The 20,121-nt window shown below is 40.6% G+C and overlaps 1 protein-coding gene across 4 annotated transcripts in view; it reads left to right on the top strand.

The window, feature by feature from the left end:
* nphp4 (nephronophthisis 4) overlaps positions 1-20,121 on the top strand; it is a 151,033-nt gene that overhangs the window by 120,930 nt on the left and 9,982 nt on the right. For 2 of the 4 annotated variants that reach the window (XM_069527117.1, XM_069527116.1), the window contains 6 exons: positions 4,941-5,075; positions 6,829-7,028; positions 8,517-8,740; positions 13,910-14,099; positions 14,742-14,825; positions 19,589-19,748. In XM_069527117.1, the coding sequence (XP_069383218.1) occupies positions 4,941-5,075; positions 6,829-7,028; positions 8,517-8,740; positions 13,910-14,099; positions 14,742-14,825; positions 19,589-19,748 (993 nt within the window). The remainder of the gene's footprint in view (positions 1-4,940; positions 5,076-6,828; positions 7,029-8,516; positions 8,741-13,909; positions 14,100-14,741; positions 14,826-19,588; positions 19,749-20,121) is intronic. The other 2 variants (XM_069527119.1, XM_020088675.2) reach the window with 2 other exon arrangements.

Genomic DNA, 20,121 nt, shown 5'->3' with positions numbered 1-20,121 from the left:
ATTTTTTTTCCAGAGAGAATTTAAATACTAGCAACATTTCCATGATGCACATATTGATAGTCATAAAAGATGCTTATCGTACCTGGAGGATAATTCTTTATTATTCTTATGACAGTGCTTACCTATTCACCCAGTGACACAAGTAGGTCAGGTCATGAGAGACTCTGATGTTCAGGTGGTCAGTCAGTCAGGCTCCCATTGGGCAATTTCCTTATAATACTGTTTCATATATTAATATATCTACATTAATAGATATTTTTGCAACTTGGGGGCAGCAGAACACCTGAAAACAAAATGTCTTACATATTCTCAGTTTATCAAGTTGTTTAAGCTAGTGTTCTCGTGTGACGCTGTCTATTCAAACATACATTCATTTGGAGGTGCACCTCCAGCCACCTGATAGTTTCCATTTTCCTTTTAGCTTGTTTTTGGTCTCAGTCAAAAATCTCCACCAGCTAGAAACTGTTCTCGTCCTCTCTGCTGTTGTGTTGTGTCTATCATATCTTTATCTCAGAAAACATTTAATTCCAATGATTTAAAACAACATCGATAAGGGCAGAGGTCGTAAATAAGGAAAATAAAACGATGAAGAAAAACTATAAAGCGTCATAGAGCTGAGGGGAACTTCAGAGTTTGTGACCACTTTTCATGACACAAAGTTGTTTGATCTATTGCTGATATAGATATAGGCTGGTAATAACCTTGAATTACTTAAATATCTCGAACTAGATCTAGTTTTGTTTCAGAAACAAGGCTACAGCAGCTTATATCATAGCTTTGCTGGCCCAACTCACACAAACTGCTACAAAAATGTAGTATTAACTACATTGCCAAAAACTGAGACAGTGAACACTTATCGGTAATAATTTCTAACAGCAGAAAGGCTCATGTGTGACAGAAGGGAAAGCTTATTGATATTAAATTGTTTTGCTGACTATCTTGTCTCCTTCCTCTCTCTCACTTTACAGGCCCTTTTTTTCTCTGTCCACACACACACACACACACACACACACACACACACACACACACACACACACACACACACTCACACTCAAACTCACACTCTCTCTCTCTCTCTCTGTCTCTCTCTCCCTCTTTTACACACACAATCAGAAAGCCTGTATCTGCTTCAGCACTGTAGAGAAGCCAGATTAGAACCATCTCCAGACCTCACAGTGCTCCTCATCTGCAGCAGCCTGATAAGCCCTGGAGAGACTCACTGTTGCAGCAAGAGACAGTATAGAGAATCCTGCCCAAAGCTGCTACAGGTGGAACAAAATATCATTGAAATTTACCTCACAATTAGTTTAGCTTGGTGACTTCCCCAAGGGGCATGTTTACCATAGTATGTCTCTCTCATTAAAAGCTCTTGCCGTTGGCGCATTAAGGCTCGACTTTATGAACCTTGCTTTTAGCCCCGAGGTGAGAGAGAATCAGCTTAGTCTGAAAGGTCAGTGGCCTGGAACAGGGAAGCAGAAGAAATCGAATATTGCAGACTACTTTGAAATCCCCTTGGTGCTTGCTCTCATTTGTTCTTGGGGCCAGTAAATCAGTGGTTTGTTGTGGCCTTAACCTCAAAAGCTGCCAGCCGAGCAAAGAGGGCGGGCAGGTGGGGTTGTGCCAAGCAGAGCTATTGTCATGCAACAAGAGGTAGTCAATAAATTTGATAGAGTTCGGCCCCTTGGCATTTTGTCCACAATTACTCTCCTCTGCATAGAAATGCTGGGCTGGGCTTTCTCTCTGCAACGCAAACCAGGAGTACTTCCTTCCATCTCTGCGATAAGTATCATCAGCTTTGTCTTCATAGCATACCAGTGTGACTCAGCATTTAGTGACGGATAATGTGACCAAGAGCAAGACATGCACGTCAACCTGGATTAGCACTGAAGTAGATGTTATCTGATGAGCCTCATAATTTTTCCAGTGATAGGCAATTAATTAAAATGATTGAATGATTACATCATAGGGTCATAATTGTGTTCGACATCAGTCCACTTGCTTTATTTTGGGCACGTAGCATAGGGTGTTTGCCTTATCGCGTCCCCGCAGACTTGTTGTACAATTCTATCCATCATCCAAGCATTTCTCAACACAAAAGAAAGAAGGCTGAAAAGCCCATAATGAGGTACTGGGAATGAGATCTCTATGGCTTTGTTATTGATTAGAGATGTTTATGTGACAGCACAAGTAATGTCTTCACAGTAATATTTGGGAAATATAACTCAAACAAATACATTCGGCTGAGCTGTGTGACCAAGAAAGGGTGATGGATGACGAGGGGAATGCATCGGGATGGCAGACACCTCACCCATTAATCTGCAGGACTGTGCTGTCTGTGTCTGTTTGCACGGCAACACCAGCTCCCCATTACTCATTTAGCCGACGCCCATTATCAGGTGGTTGATGAAGGAGTTTGCCTCTAAAAGATTTGGAGTGTACTTTTGGCTCTCCTTCTAAAACTCCTACGAGCTCACTGAGGTGTGAGTAAAGCCACTTAATTGCTACACTCACCATATTTCATGTAAAATCATCCTGAAGCGGGGATGCCAGAGCCTCTCAGAAAATGCTCACACTTCTTACTCTACAATTAAACACCTCAGTAGGGGTTTGTTGTGATCTTCCAAAGGCTGGAAAGTGATGGGAGCAATGGGAGCATTGTGTCACAGTGCACTGTAATTTGAGGAGCCGTAAACTTTAGTTTTAATTGCTTCTTCAGTCGACTGTTGTAAATTGTATCCAACAGATTTGGAGTGGGGACCTGAGTACACCTGTAAATTGCACAAAACACTTTTGACCTGGTATTTGAAAACGCTCTTGTGATGAAGCGGGCTGCTGTTGTGGTTGTGACTTTTTGATCAATTATCTGCCACACTTCCATTAGCAGCCACTCTGTGTGTTCAAAATTGTAAGCAAGCCTCTCACACAGCCACTGTATGGGCTCTACACAGGATGCATTACTGTTAGAAGAAAACCCTAATATCAACATATCCACCATCATTTACTGTCTTAGTACAATGCACCCTGGATGCTTAATTATTCACTTCCCCTTAAAAAGGTGGAAAACTGAGTATTTCAACAAATCAGGCTGAAGGTGGGTCTGGTTTTTAAGAGGCAGGTTTAGTTGACACAAAACATCTGTAATGACAGGCCTTATACTGTGATGTACAATTGAAGATGTATTAAAAAAATATTCTTTAAAAGTAGGATCTTTCATTATGTTACTTTTAGCCCCGAGGCCCTCTCCTCCAGAAATAATGGTAGCTGGTTGCAGGTATCTGCATCCCTGACACTGAGAGGTCAGCCAAACCTGACAGAGGCCAGCACTAACCATCCATCAGCATGACACTCATCACGTTGCCAGCTTTCTGTGTCCAGACCTCTTTGGCAATTTAAGACCACTAATTAACTGCTGTAGGCTTGTCTCCATGTATTGATCTTGCTTCAAGTGTTCTCAGTCAGGGTTTAGGGGCTGGACAGGCCTGGACTGTCTTCACTTTGGCACTGACTACAATGAAAATGTATAGTTTCACATGTGATTTCAAAGAGAACTTCAGCCTAAAAACTGATTTTACTTCTTGCTCCAGGATGTGGAGAACTCCCAAGTCTCTCGAGCTACACAGAAGTGGTGTAGAAAATATCAACATTTGAAAATGAGATAACTTTGGTTTAGAGTTTGGTTACTGGTTTAGATTGTTTGTCTGTTGGAAACAAAGTATGCAAAGAATCCAGTCATCTGAGGGGCCTCTCTATATGCTAACAAGGAATATGCAGTATCATCACCAAAGCACCTACAATCACACCCATGTAACCTCCAATTGTGGAGGTTCAGTCCTCCCAGATGTTGACCTGCAGTCCAGTACCTGCACAGAGTGATGTGGAACATTAAGATGCAAGATAAATGAAAACTTCTAAATTTTTTAACTTGTATTACCTATTGAATTGACAATTAGCTGCTGTTTGTGTGTGTTTGTGCTCTGTGCTTCAGGTCTGTTGACTTGGATTATTGGGGTAGAGGACGGGTCCCCAGTGTACTTCACAAGTTCAAAAAGGAAAGAAAAATAGATTGATGAAAAGCAGAGGCCAAACTTTGAAAATCACAAACAGCAACCATAGTCATATACAGTATTTTGTACTAAATGTTTGAAGAATAAATTTGGCTGATATTAAAATAGTTTTAAAATTGTAGAGAATAAACTGGTTTGCTTAGGTTAAGTTATTTATTTTTTCACAATCAGATTGTCAAAAAATGAATCTGTGACGTTTAATGATGTGGTTCTTGGTTGGTAAATATTTATTACAGGAAACAAATGGTACTCTTGAATAGCAAACACTTAATCGCTTCAAACTAAATTGTTTCCTGAGGAGTTGTTATCCACTGTTAGTCTAACACAATGATTTTCCATGTATTTTTAATTTCAATTTTCACTAAGAAATGAACAAATAACAAGCCTGCAAAAAAACTACTTAACAAATGGCATCTATAGAAAAAACTATAATCTTTGCCAGTAGGTGGCACAAGTGTTGCTGCAGCAGCTATTACTTCTGTGGCCTGTGGGTGTAGCAGGTCAGCTTGTACAGATCTAGACAGATGATAGCCAGACAGCTTTACTTCTAAGGAGAATCTGCAGCTTATTAGAAGAACATGTGGCTGAATGAGTTTAAGTTTATGACACTATGTTACTTTTACTGAGCAACAGCGCCCTCTTCAGACACACGTGATGATTAATTCTGTTGGGCTGTGATCAAGTGGTTCATGTGAGCAGTGGATACTCTTCGTGATCCTTCTTGCAACACAAAAACTGCGCCTGTAACAAATTTGAAGCTGCTATTTTTAGGTAAAACTGTTACACAGTGTTATTTTTAAAGCAACAGCGCACACACGGTGCTTGGCATATAAACATAATGAGATGTAAACTTGAAACTGTATCTGTCTTCTACAGGGTGTCCAGTAGATCCCACCAGGAGGAGGGAAGCGGACGTGATGCTGTCTTCTTCCTACATCATCACACCTCGCCAAGTCACCAGTGGCTTCAGAGGAGGGAGCCTGTCGTCCAGAAACATCCTCCAACTCAACGGCAAGCACTTGATTCCACAGCCCACTGAATCCTGTCTGTTTGTGGTCGAACATACCAATTGACTTCACTGTGCACACCAGGCTATTCTTCACTTGCCCTTCACTGTATTACTGAGCATGTGAGTGTGGGGGTATTCTACAGCATGGAGTAATTACTGTCCTCCATTTGGGCAGTGACCATGCTCCTTCTACGATCAACTCAACCAGATCCATTTCACATTCTGCCTCTTGGCTGCACCACTGAACTGCTCAATTTTCAGCCTAATTGAGCTTTCAGGAGCATCTTTGGTGGCTAGCCACAGTGCTGTTTGTGTTTTGTGTGTGTGTGTGTGTGTGTGTGTGTGTGTGTGTGTGTGTGTGTGTGTTTGCGTGCGTGCGTGTGTGTGTGTGTGCAGTTCAAGTAGAGGCACACACACACAAATGCTGGGAAAACCAATTTTTTCCTCAATTAGACAAGCTGTCACCAGTCAACTGGTGTGTATTCCAAAATGTGTCCTCAAATGTGTACTGGAACACACACACACACACACACACACACACACATACAGACACACTGATGGATCAGGTATGAAAATGTGGTGGAAAACCATCTTATAATTGCTTGTAATGATATAAATTACGTCTGACATGTCTGGAATTACATCAGTCTCTGAGGAGAACATATAGAACTGCTGTGTATCTTATATTTCACAAATAATTGTTCATATCACACTACAAACATTTCTCTGCATTCATTGTAGAAAAGTAATTAATGCATAGGCTGACTCCAAATGTGTTCCCTGAGCTAGAATAATTTTTTCACACCTTGTTTCTGTTCACCGTTTGCTTTCTACTTGTATCAGTGTCCCCACCACTACCTCAACCTCATCTCCTCCCCTTTACTGATTTTTTCTTTTGCACACTGAACTCTTTCCTCTCTCCTCTCTCCTCTCCATGCCAGTTAAGCATGTGTCTAACTGCTTCCAATGGAGTCCAGTCATCAACATTAAGCCATGATGCGGAACAGAGATGTTGCACTCTGTGTGTGTGTTTGTGAGACAGTCAGTCACAATCCTGTCCCTTTCTCTGCCTCATTGATAAGTCTACTAAGAAAACTATCCGGGGCTGTGTTACATACTTGTTGGTGTAAGATACTCAACGATCATGCAGTTAATATAACAATACCTGTTTTGATGAATATACACATTTTTCTACAAAGTCCATGCTCCGGGTTTATCTTCCCACATGCCGCTGCACATACTCCGTCACATGGCTGCAAACTTAGAGGAGGAGTGAAGCTGTTTTCAAATATCAGAAACGTGATTTGTGGGGGTTGCAAGTTTTTATATTTGAGGATTGTTGTTCAAAGTGCGGGATTACACAAATCGTCTTGTCAAAGTTTTTAAAGACTGCGCGTAAATTGCATGATCCAGTCGAAATGACGTTGGATTATTGGGTGACTAGTAGATGAATCAGTTGGTTTAATTTGGTACTTGCAGTGATAGCCATGGAGGTGAAAGATAATTTGGGAGGAGAGTTTTTCCTGCAGCAGGGCGTTTGTCCAGCTGTAGTGGTGCCAGTTGTTTGACTGGACTGTTGTCTGCATGTGTACAAGCTGTTGTTTCTTATGTTCCAACAGTACTTTAATCTGTCGGCCCCTCTCTCCCTTGGACATTTGGAGGGTTTTTAGAACATACGGTGGAAATGGCAACAAGAGTATATTCCACTCTGTTCAGTGAATGTATTCATGATTGCAGTCTGTCTCTCCTCTGCAGCGAGGAACTCCGCACAAGCACACAGACTGGAGATAGATGGGGATCGCGTGCCGTTGTACAGACACAGGATCAGACCTGACAGTGTCATGCCAGGGGAGCTCAAGCTAAACGAGCCCGACGGTGGGCGCCGCAAGTTGGACTGCATGGCCGCTGTGCATCAGCGAGAGGCGAAGGAAGGTGTAAAAGCAGCTAATGTCACGGTGAGGTCAATCTTTGCACTTGAGCCTAGGGGGTGAACCAAAAATAAATCCTTATCTGTAAAGCTGGGCCACAATAGTGTGTCTCTTTGTATCCTCTTCACTGCAATCAGAACACAGAGGAAGAGCATCATCTCCTGTCATGATGGAGCCTTCGTTGAGGTGTGGAGCGTCTCACAGACAGCCTGCCGGTGTTACACATCACAAAGCGATGTCCCCTTCAGCCCTCTGTGTTTTAGTGACTGTACAAGAAGGTGTTAATTGTTCTCCTACCTGAAGGCACATCTTGTACTTTCACCCATGGGTGCACATGCTAAATATGATTGTGGCTGTGGTGCATGTCTGTCTCAGACATTTTACACATTACATTTCCTAACAGCCAATACTACGGAGTGCTGCTTGCACAGAAAAAAATATTTTCAGACTTGCTTTGCATTTCAATTTGGATTGGACTTTTCTGGGCTGATAGCCATGACTTTATTTGGACCAGGTTTATCCTCAGAATAATTTCAGTGCACTAGACCTGCGGAATATTTTATTTTCTTACACACTTTGCTTTACCATCCTCATTCTGAAACTCAATTTGAGGTTTCATTTATTTTGTACGACAAGGACATACCAGCCAGAATCCCTGATATAATGCAGATTATTGTACTCTATAATATTAAAGGGACATGAGTCCACAAAAATGACACAGGATGGATGGATTCACATTTCATTGGACTACAAAGTTACATTTCTGATTGCAGACTTTCTTAAAATAAACAGCCACCCACCTTTACTGTCAATTATCTGCTGTCAAACTCTGTTGCACAAACTTAATGTGAACATTGAAGAAAATGTTATATATAATAATGAATCCTTTCCCAAATTGCTTTTTTCAGTGTTCCAGGGTTGATGGAAATATTGGATCTGTGGAATTTTGCTGAAAAATCTAATCTTTTGTAAAGGTTATTTCATGTTCACAGCATTTGACTGTGAAGGTCAAAGTGTTAGGATTGACTTCATGCAAAGCATTGATTCCAGCAACATGTGATCAGAATGTGGCCATGGATGAATCGATGTGAAGAAAGTTTTATTACATCCTTTTGATGGCTCTCAGAAATGTCATGGAGAAAATTATGGATTATTTGATTATTTCGAGAAACGCCACGGTTTATTTTCCTGGTTTTAAAAAAGCTGAGTTCTGAGAAAGATGATCTTAACACTTACACTGAGAGTGAGTGAGTACAGCTCAAATTTTATCTATAGTCTCTGTGATTTATAAAACTTTAACCAAACACTCTGCGCCATAAAGCCACAGCAACATCTTATCTTATCTTGTATAGTATATATAAATACGGCACTGTAGGTCCAGAGAGTCACTTGATAAACTGTGATGAATCTTAACCATAGACACTTTCCACATTTTGCAGAAGGATATGATATTGTGTTGCCTGGTGTTAAAGTGGAGCGTCGTTTTCAGCCTTTGCTGTTGTTTCTGGTTGTTAGGAGCAGACCTCGGAAGCCCACCTGGCCAGAGAACTTCTTCAGATGAAACTCAGCGAAGAGCGCAACAAGTCAGAGGGCATCGCCAGCATGCTGAGCCAGGCCATCACCACCCAGCACCTCCTCTATGCCGGCCTGGGCTCCGCTGAGTACATGGAGTTTGTCCTTAAAAATCCTTTTAATGTACCTCAGACTGTCACCATCCACAGCGATGACCCTGAGCTCAGGTAAGACTCTGAGAGCAGGTGGTGTCAGGCTGGCACCCCCACCCTTCACTGTTTGTTTAGTCTTGTTGTATTTTCCAGTGACATAGTGGAAATCCATTAAACCAATAATGTGTTAGTCATGTGTTTCATCGTTAAAGCTAGGTGAATTTTACAAGTTCATTAGTCTGTCCCCGAGCATAACACGCCAACTGTGCATGTGTTTCTTTACTGTTCGCATTTTCTATTATCAGACCGTAACAAGCCATGCCACCACTGTGAAACCGTGTTAGCACGTTCTGAATGTGTTTCCAAAGGTGATGGTGTAGCTCTGGAAATGGTTCTTGAAACCTATTTTCATCCTGCTTTAGGAAATGATGCTGCATCCTCACACTTGAGCCTCCCAAATGTGAGAGTTCTGGATTGGATATGTGATGGTTGGGCCCTGCATACCCGTTGAATCAAAAAGTTTCACCACCAGTCTTGGCATTGCCTATACTGTAAAACCTTGAGAATACAAAACACTTAATAGCAGTAGGCCATTATTAAACACTGTCTTCTCATCAGTCATCATCTATGGTCACTTGTATTTTGTCCATCAAAACCACTTACCCTTGCTGTAAATTAATTTACTATTAAACAACCTAAGATTTTCCCTCATATTACTTTCAGTAGTTTTTTACATGCATTAGATTAAAAGCAAACCTGATTTAATTACCTATACCAGTATTTTTTACTGCTGTTACGTGTGTGTCTCTAATGAAACAGGTGTGAAAGCAATAAGGGTTTTGCGACCATGGACAATTAAATGGAAATGAGCTGGTCATGTCTGAGGATACACTTATTATTTTGCTTATTAAACAATGATTAATTGATGCAGTTTTTCTCTGTAAGTGACACCTGCTGATTTTTTTCCTGAACTATTTGTGTTTCCTTGCAGTGTGTTGCTACAGTTAGTTTTAAGAAACTGCCAGTTTAGGGAAAAACCCTGTGCAAATAGTTAATGAAAGAACAAATGATGCAACACTTTACATCGTGTGTTTATTGCTCCTTACCCTTTTGAAAAGGTCAAACTGTGACAGTATACAGCTGCTGGCTATGAGCGGAGCTGAAGCTGCTCTGCTTGACTGTGGTGGATGAAGTAATGATTGTGAATATGGTTCATGTTGGGGCTTTGTGGATGTATGGACTGTGCTGTGGATTGTGCTCAGGATTTAAACTCACGGTGCCTCTGTGGAATTGAACATGACATATGATATCAATACTCCACAGAAGTTCAGGAATGCAGCCTGTATGACCATGTCAGTCTACTGCACATACAGGCCCTGCAGGTAGTTAGTGTGTTAAAGTTATTTCACTATACACTATTTCACATCCTGAAAAATAACAAGCAGAGCAAAGCCATTAGCACTGCTCTGTCATTGTTTGGTTGTGGTTACACTTTACTGTATAAAACCTAATTATATATCATTATTATGCTCAGCCTTTCCTCTGTGGATGCATTGCAACAAAACTTATTTCAGCAAATAAATTCCACCGTGACCTTCAGGGGCTTCATACTGTTTCAAACACTAGTTGATTGCACTTTTAAGAAGTTTACTGCTCAAGAAATCAGGGAGCAGCTCAGCTACACTATATTATAGAAATGTACCTTTAGCAGCATTAATAAAAATTACAAACATAAATTGAAGTAGAATTAGCCAGTTATATCCTCATCTTGCACTACAGCGTAAACTAACATCAGCAGCTACACAGACTGTGGCTGCTGTTAACAGTGGAACATCTCTCATATTGACAGTGAAGCTAAACTGTTTCATGAATATGATTAAAAAATCCCAGCACCCCTCCCCCAAAAAATGCCACCCACTCCATGAAGATGTTGGCCTGTGTGTGACTGTCTTTTATTCAGGTTGTGGGCGTCTGATTCACAGCTTGCTCACTGCTTTGATATGAAGCGTGTGTGTGTAGGTGTGTACTAATGTGTGTACCTTTTTCAGGTTTTGAAAATTGGATTTATTTGCTGCTTTGACACATCTTTTTCACATGTGGTGGACGAATTGTTTACTCTTTGAATTTTCCATTTTGCATGTGCATGTTGATGCTTAACATGCTGTCATTTTGTTCAGACTTCTGTGATTTCAATATAGTATATTAAGACAAATTCTCAGACTGTCTCGCCACACTTCTCTCTATATTTTTTTCACATACAAAGAAACTTCTTCAGTAACACATTTGTCCTTGACACAGATGCAGACGTAATGCTGGTGAGATGCTTCGTGCCCCCTTTAATCCGCACATAGCAGCCATTATGGCTGATATTTCCTGCTGGATCACCATTCTTGATATCCATGCCATGTTTGTTTGAGTTTGTTGTTAATTCCCCTGCACTAAGTCTTTTGTTATGGATTCTAGTCATGCCTGAGCTTTGGATTAACATATATCACGTTGATCAACAAAGGCTGGAGTGTGCTGTGGATGAATCATTATGGCATTAGCCCAGCCACCAGGCCTAACAGGTCTAATTGAGAGTCATCAATCCCTGCATCTGTCCTCTCGCCGGCTTAGTGCCCCGTTTGTTTATATATTTATTTCTTGATGGCGGCATGACACTTTACACCAAACCGTCTGCCACCTCTACCGTTGCCTGGAACTGAAGCCTGTGTTTCTGTGTGTGATCATCATCCATCATGCATCCACCTGCAGAAGTTCACCGATTTTGTTTTGTTTTGTTCACTCCTATTCTGAAGAATATTTTGTCCTTAAGATGAACTGATCTTCCATTGGATGACAATTATTTTTTTTAGAAATAGCAGCTTGAAGATCGATAGAGTAATATTACTGCAGTAATGTTTTTCAGTTACAGTCTTCAGCATTTAACAAGGGTGGGTATGTTAGAGACACAGAGGTTAAGAGGAAATCTCCTTGTTTTAGTACGAACAATCGCAAACAACTCTCAGTTTTGCCTAGAAACTTTTCAGAGAGAAGGGCTTTTTTTTAAATTCCAGAGAAATCCCTGAATCTGAACACTTGGTGTTCAGTCCCTCATATGTCTGTTGTTGTGATGTATAGAATTTATTAGCTGTGGTTTTTTGTTGTTGCTGTATTTGCCCAGTGTTTGAGGCAGACAAACACAAACAACAAATCTTGCCCCAGACCACTGTAATGCTGAACTGCATGGGTGAGTGCACGGAGGCTACTTTGCTGTTACTTCATTGTCGATATTTCAACCAATATTTGACAAGGAACTGTGAGATGTGGAGACATAAACAAGGCCTTGGGTTAGTTCTGTGTTGTGCAGAAACAAACAGAAGAGGAGTCTGACCCTCAAAGAGAGAGTTTGGGATGGTCGAGGCTTTGATGTGTGCTGCGGTTTAGTGCCCACGGGCTGCTCTTGACGTGGAGGAGACGTTTGCCACCTGTTGCCATCCATTTTCCATGGCTACCTTTTACACTTGGCCTCACAGAGCCCAGTGTGAGCTATGGCTGCTGGCGAGTGGAGAGATAGGAGGCTGTACAGCTCCTGTGCTACGGTCCTCACTGCGGCTTTCTCTCTTATCATTTTTCCCTCTCATTATCTCTTTTGCTACTCAAAACTCATTCATGTCTTCCTCTTTAAATCATTTTGTCGTTTATATTGTACCTTCTGTTCTTTACTTGTCCATGTCTGTTGCACATCCTCCCTTGCTCTATTTTCTTTCCTTAACAGTGAATCAACCCATGGTTCTTCATGGAGGCTCAGGTGAAATAACTGTACGCTGACAGCCTTTGTTGTCATAATAAGCCACAGGCAAAGTGTTTTATTCAAAATGCACAGGTGGGAATCTCCCAAAAAATTTAATGGAACTGAGTGTTGCATCTCTCCCTAATGTTAGCGAGGTGGGGCCCTTAAAAATTCATCAAGTCTCGCTGCCTTATTGAGAGAAATTCACCTCGCCATGCCGATGGGTTGGAACCTTTGAAGTTTAAAGCAGCCCCCTTTTTGTAGCAGTGCATGAAATTTTTTGCATTCAAAGGAAGCAGAGCAGGGGGAGTTGAGACCTCCCTCTGTTGAAACGTGTTATCTGTTCCTGCTGCTTTCTCCCTAAAAATCCATTTGCTAGGGTTTGTGGGAGGCTTTTACTTTCACTGACCTCTATACATCTTTCTGACAACTGCTTTCTTTGATTAAACAGACAGCATGATCGACCTTGGATTGAGCTCAATTTAAATGTTCATACTGCTCTGAACTTACAATTATTATTCTAAAATATTCCATTCTAACATTAGTATATACATATATATTACATATTTTAAACACCTTAACACCAATAAATGAACAGTTCAACATTTTGGGAAATAAGCCTATTAGCCTTCTTCCTCTGTGTGGAATGAGATCAGTAATATGATCATGTCATTTAAGCATTTAAGCTTGATTAGGCACACTCACCTTGCATTTCAAAATTCACCCAGTACAACTCATTTGTGCAGCAATAATTCAATACTGACATAATATTTTCTATGAAACTTCAAAGTGTTTTAATTCAGTTGATTTTACTGATTAGCAGAAGTTATCAGAAAAGATCCCCCTTCCCTGTTGTTAATTTGTTTTGCTCATGATCCTGTGAAAACCTGTTGATGTTGACAGTTCAAACATAGTTTTCTGTGGATATTCATGGTGCCTATAGGGTGATATTAATGTTCTTTATGACTGACTGACCACACCAACTTTACATTTCCTACTGTTTTTAAACATAATTTAAAAATACAAAAATAACTATCCTTGCTCTCCAGACGATGAACCAATTTTTAACACTGTTATTCCTGTACCACCAAACTGACTGAATGACTACTATTAATATGTAGCATAAGTAAATGTCCAAATTTCTGTGAAATGTTATAAACAAATTCATATACCTGAGATGAAGCAAATGTGTTTCTAATGACCCTGTAGCCTTTGCTGCAACATTAGGACATTTACATCTCTGTCTTTTTTTAGATAGCTGCTGTTCAGAAAAACAAACAAACACATCACCATGTTGTTTGTTTCAACACCATCTTATTAAAGGCTCTCATGAACATTGCAGTGTTCCACAGTGAGGCCTTTGATTTTTATTCTTGATGTTTAACACGTCCATGTCTGATCCTGGCTGGATCCCTTAAACATATAAGAGCCTGCTTTCATCTCACTCGTGTCCTTTTAATCTTTCCATTCAGTGTCATCACCAACACAGAGGAGTGGCGATACTTCAAAGCACTAACCCAAACTCCCACTCCGCTGGAGGAGAACATGTTCCACTGGGAGAAGGGTTCTCCGGGTCCGAGGGTTTACCTCCGGCCCAAAGAGAGCATCCATATTCCCCTGAAGTACCAGAGCTTCCTCTGTGATCACACCATGGCCCCTCAGGTACAGTGTTCAATGCTGATGGCATCTTTGGAATGGTAATTATTGCAGAAAGCATTGAAATAGATTATTTGGGCAGTGAGATTAGAAAAGTTAGTTTATAGAAACAGTCAACACATCTTTTTCCATCACCACAGATGAAAGATCAAAGTAGCCCCCCCTTACTGCTTCTCGATATCACAGTATTTCACAGGTCTTCTTATTGATTCTAGTTCAGGAAAATCTTTTACATTTGATTTGCTGTGTGGTCTGAAGGTTGCGTTTTTGGTGTGAGAATGCTGTGAGAATATGAATAAGAGATGAAGCAGAGATAAGAGTTGAAATTTTATTGATATGATGTGACGATTACTCAAGGATTATTCACCATATTTGATCTTATTTCAAGGGCCAGTCATACACATGTATAGTACAGGTAATCTGGTGCACGAAGGATATCTGAACTAAATGTCATTTTCACAGGTTCTGCCGTTATCTCCTGTGGAAGACTGGGGGGTTTTATAGCCTCTGGTTCTAATCTGCTGTTTGTGATCATTTACAGTTTCCCTGTTGGATGCACAGATGTTGCATTTTCTTTGCAGCCATTTGTTGTTGTTTAGTTGATGCTCGACTTTGATAAACATTCGGTTTCTTATCAAATCCTTACAGGGACCGAGCTTTTTACCTACAGGCAAAGGTTCTCAGATGGCCAAGAAGAATCAGTCCAACATTGTTGCTGCCAAAACTATCAAGGTACAGAGTGTGCTGCTTATATTTTGTGCAATATCTGTTCTCTGCTGGACTTTATCTCCATCTCAAGTCCTCTGACTCTTAATCCCTGATTTGTTTGTCCCAGGGCTGGAATAATAGCAGGCTACGGGTTTGCAGTGCAATCTGGGCGTACAGTGTGTCTCTTGGCCACGATAAGAGGTTTAATGTCATCAAATTTGTTAAGCATCTTGAGGTATATTGGTTGTTATACCCGTTTTACACCAAGGTTAGCGGATATACAAAAATATTTGAATCGAAGGTAAATCCAATAAGTAAAGCAGTTTGCCTCTTGAATTCTTTCCCTGGTGCATCATGGTCAATGTAACTAAAGTACCGACAACTGAGGCGCTCTCTCAGCTTGCTCTCTTACCAAATTAGCAAGTTCACCCAGGTGTCATGTTTTCATCACTGACCAACAGAGCAGCAGCCGATTAAAACGTGTCTACTGCAGAGTCATTTGACCCCTGGAGAAAATGCCGATTTAATCCATTCCCATTGCAGAGAAAAGCCAGATGTTATTGGGTGTTAGTGGGTTTTTTCATTCAACTAAAGTTTGCAGTATGAAGCTTTCGATTTGGGGTCTAGTCAGGTTAACCTTCTGCTGGATCCCAAAGTCTAGCAACAGCTCTCAGACAAGTCTCTGCAGAGTGGCAGTATGTCGCCCCCTCCCTCCTCTTCTCCTTTCCTCTCCCACACATTCACAGCTCTGACACAATGAACACTTTGAAGTCAACTATTTAAAAAGTTATACCAGCCAGACAAGATTGTCAAGCAAAATTATATGCTGCAAATCACTTTTATCTTACTCAACATTGTTTATCATCTCCGACGGGCAAATGTCAGGCTGGCGAATGTAATGAACCTAATTGGTGGACAGCTTGTCTGATAATCTATTTGAAATGAACTGTGCATATACAATATTACTCTTAAGTTGTTTCGCCCCTTTACCCACTTTTCAGGCATTTATAATATCTTAGAAGTTTAGAGGAAGGAGAAATAATGTGAATATGCTTGTTTAGATAAGACGTGCTCTACGTCTATATTTGATGTGCTTTGTTCTGCAGCCCCTCTGCTGTCACCAAAATTAACTTCTGTTCCACATTAATCCATTCAAATGACCTTTCAGTCCTCCCTTTCACGAATGTGAGCTTAAATATATGCTGACATTATCAGCATGTGGCTTCTTCTACTTTTAAAAACAAGATATCCAACTATGCTCACCAGTGCCACACAATAATCTTGTCGTTCGTGTCGATTACAGTACCCCGAAGCTATCCCATTGCACAGAATGATATCTGAAATATTTGCCAGTCTGCCAACAGTTTGTGTAAGTGTTTGTGTATGCCTACAGTTTGTGTGTATTAGTATGTCAGTGTCATCACTGCTGCCCCGAGCAAAAATCCTGTCAAGAGGTCAAAGAGGTCAGGTCTGGATCAAATCTGTGTCCCGCTAAATCTGACAAGCCCCAGCAGGAGAGCTGTCAGGATGCCAGCTTTGGCACCACTGTCAGTCAGCACACATCACCAGAGCCAGATATGGGCTTTTCTTGCAAGTCAGTGTGGGCCCACAAATCTGACACATCAATGACTTGGACAGCTGCCGTTTGGCAGGGATCAGCCTCTGTGTGTATAGTACACAGGGTCCACTTTGTTTCCCATGACTGGAATTTTGAATCTGTCACACTGGAGTAATGATTGTTCACTTCATCATTGAGAAAGTTTTTAATGTAAAAGAAATAATTGTTTGAACTGCTGGAATGGAATTTAATTGAGAGATGTTTCATTTGTAATGATACACAACCTGAAAAAAATATATGGACATCCGAACATAAAGACCATACAACCATTACCATGTGGCATTAATACGCTGCTATAACAGCCTCCGTGAGATTTGCTGGCTCAAAGTCGGTGTGTTTGCTTATTCCATAGCTGCTGAATAGGCTCAAAGTCACGACCCTGCAAATACCATTTAACTGCCTTGACACCAAATTGAAGAGAAAAACATTTTATTATATAAATCAGACTGTATTTAAAGTGCGCTTTTTGCAATGTGGGACTTCCATTGCCTTTATTTTAAACATCAGAACAATTTTGTTAAGCTCAAGAAAGGCAACAGAAAAGCGTGTCCTAATTATGGAATTATGAGGATGAGGGAAATCCAATATAACGTTAGGGCTCATCCATTAGGGACATGAACATGCACAGCAGCTCTCATGAGAATCAGTCCATGAAATTTCTAGTTAACGTGTCTCATCAAAGTGTTGGACAAAGGGAAATTCTGACATATCAGCGGTGTTAGGGGTAAGGACAGGAGGTCACCAAAATCATTACAGTCAAGTAATGCTCTTTTATATCTACTTTGATATATAGCCTGGCATCACACAATGTACAGATTTTCATCTCCAATTTAACAAGGAGGCAAATTATACCCTCTTCCAGCAATCCCATCCCACTCCAGACTCATTCACAGACGTGAAGTAGCCTAAAAGAATACCAGTAAAGGAACACGGAGGAAAAAAAGGAAAAGATGTTCACATCCAGGCTGATATGCCCGATAATTGAGGGTTTGGTCTAAGGCCTACACACAACAACGGTCTGAGGGATCCAATGTGGAGCCTGACTGTGACTGACTGTGACTGCCCAGGGTCATGAGTACCATGCAGCCAATCTTTGAATAATGATGAAAGGGGAGATTTCCACAAAAAAGAGAATTCTTCTGCAAGTGATTAGAGATGTGACGATGATGATGTTTCCTTGGCTTGTTGCATTAACTTCATCTGGAGGTCTACAACAATGGCTATGTGAGGGGATGGACAGATTTTAAATATTTGTAGATTGAATAAATGTGTTTGCCAGAACGTGTGGGTTAGATCACATGGGACTAGAGACAAAGTGGCTAAGTTTGGCCTTGCTATAATGAAGTCTGTGAAGTACCTTGAATTGTATAAGATGAAGTCTATAGCACAGCTTGAGGAGGAGTTGACAGATTTCAGGGCCTCATCCAAGAAGTCATCAGAGAAGGTAATCTGCAACTCATCCTCCATGGCTCTTATCTTATTATTCTAATCAGCTGGAGATAACAGACCGTAACGTCAGGAATGATGTGCTTTATGTAAGGTTGTGTGCCACTGGGAGTTGGAGTCTGAGGAAATTGGAGAGAGGGGATGTTAGCAAAATCACATAATTGAAAATAACTTTAAAAAGTCTGAGCTGTTTAGGTCCTGGCATCTTTTTCGAAGTAACATTCGTAATTGATTTATATCCTGTAATTCAGCTATGTGATCTATCAATCGTTATTTGGATTATAATTATTAAATGTTGTTATTATATCATACAGGTCTTCTGAGCAGAGCTTCCTGGTTGTCCCTCACACGAAAGTTGATTGTACATTTGAAGTCATGGCTGTGATACTCATCCTATAGACATAAGATCTGCGCTCTCTATTGACGCCTTAAAAAAGCAACTGAAAACAAATGTAATTAAACTGCCCTTTGTCTTGTCTTCTTTTTTAACAATTGTACTTATTTGAAGCACTTTGCTTTTGAAAGGTGCTAAACTAAATTGTTATTACTTTATATCAAGCCAGCAAACACTTGTTAGATGGTGCAGAGTATGATCGTACGTGAGAGGGTTAGCAATTCCGATGTGTTTGAATATGTCTGGGTATGTGTGTGTATACCAGATATCATATGTAATTAGTACATGTGTAGGAACACATTTGTGTGGATTTGCACAGATCCTAAGGGCAATTTTAATGCAGCCTACTTCAAAGTACATTCAGTGTGTCTGGAGGGGCTTCAGTAGGCAGATTGAAGCCAGTTTTTATATTCCACTGTACAGTTCCATCATCATTATACTCTGGGGATTTTTTTCTAAAAGAAACCATCTCAAAGACTGCATTTAAACAAAAAAGCTTCATATGTTATTTAGAGCTGAAGTGCCTCGGGAAGAAAACATTTCACGAAAGAGAATGGAGGAATTAGAGTGTTCTCTAAATGTCTAATAACACAGGACCGGTATTGTTTGAGGGTCACACACACACAAACGTGCAAACACATACACACACATACACAAATCACAATAATTACAACCTTGCTCCTCTTTCCATATAATTCCAATGCTTGAAAAAAAAAAAAAGAACTGTACTCAGTTTTATCCAAATTCATAGCTGAGACTCGGGGAAATTGCTGTTGCACAAACATTAATACATGCACTCTAATGCTCACTTCAGGTTTACCTTCAAATAAAGTGGTTAAGAGCAATGTTTCCCTGCCTGTGGAGTGAAACTGCCCAAGGGATCCACAGATAAATAAATACAAATATATGTTTCTGTCAGACAAATTTATTTTTTCTGACTTTTCTCTTACAAGTAAATATTGATTTTTCCTTCTCTCTTTTTTGATAATCTGGATAAAAATGGTTGGCTTGTCTACAACCTCTCTCATGTAGTGAGAACATTCTTGCTCTAGCCATGTTCCCAGAGATCAGTAATTACTTTGTTCAATGCCCTGTTATCATTAATGATAGAAATGAAAAAAAAACTACAGAGGTAAGAGCGGGTTGTAATGAACTGGTCTCTTTTAAGTAGCGTATAGCCCAGCTGTGAATGTTTTATTGGTTTGCTCCTCACTGCAGATTTTAACTGCCTCATAATGATAAAAATTCTCTTTGATTGCTCTGGATGTGATGTCTGACATCAAGCAGGGCAGTGGCGCGCTGCTGATACTGTCGACCGTCTCTCCACAGGTTACTTTCAAAGCAGACGACGGCAAACCGATGGCCATCTGCCAGGTGAATGTGGAGCCAACGCCCCACGTTGTCAACCAGACATACCGACTTTACCACCCTGAGCTCTGTTTCCTGAAGAAGGCCATCCGCCTGCCTCCCTGGCACGACCCCACAGGTGGTAACAGTTACCCCCAGTTATCCCCTGTCAGCCATTACTCCCCCGTCCCACAGCTCCCATCTTTGCTCCCCTGACTGTGTCTAGATTGGATAGATTCGTGTGATTCATTTTATTCATTTGCATATAATTGCATTTTTAGTGTTGCTTTCACTGACTTACTCACCAAAAGGCACGTAAACAAATGTGCACATACAGAAATACAATAACGTAAATACAACATGGTGGAGCAGATGGGAATGAATAATATATTCCTCTTTCATTTTATTGCTTTTTTACTAAAATATCAACATAAACTATCTTCCAATGTGATACATTTTCTATCACAAGAAAGGTTCATAATAACTGAGAGGCTTCTGGAAATAAAGCAGGAAAT

Source organism: Paralichthys olivaceus, chromosome 6 (genome assembly GCF_024713975.1).
Source record: "Paralichthys olivaceus isolate ysfri-2021 chromosome 6, ASM2471397v2, whole genome shotgun sequence".
Lineage (NCBI taxonomy): Eukaryota > Metazoa > Chordata > Actinopteri > Pleuronectiformes > Paralichthyidae > Paralichthys > Paralichthys olivaceus.
This window is presented reverse-complemented; position numbering and strand designations above follow the sequence as displayed.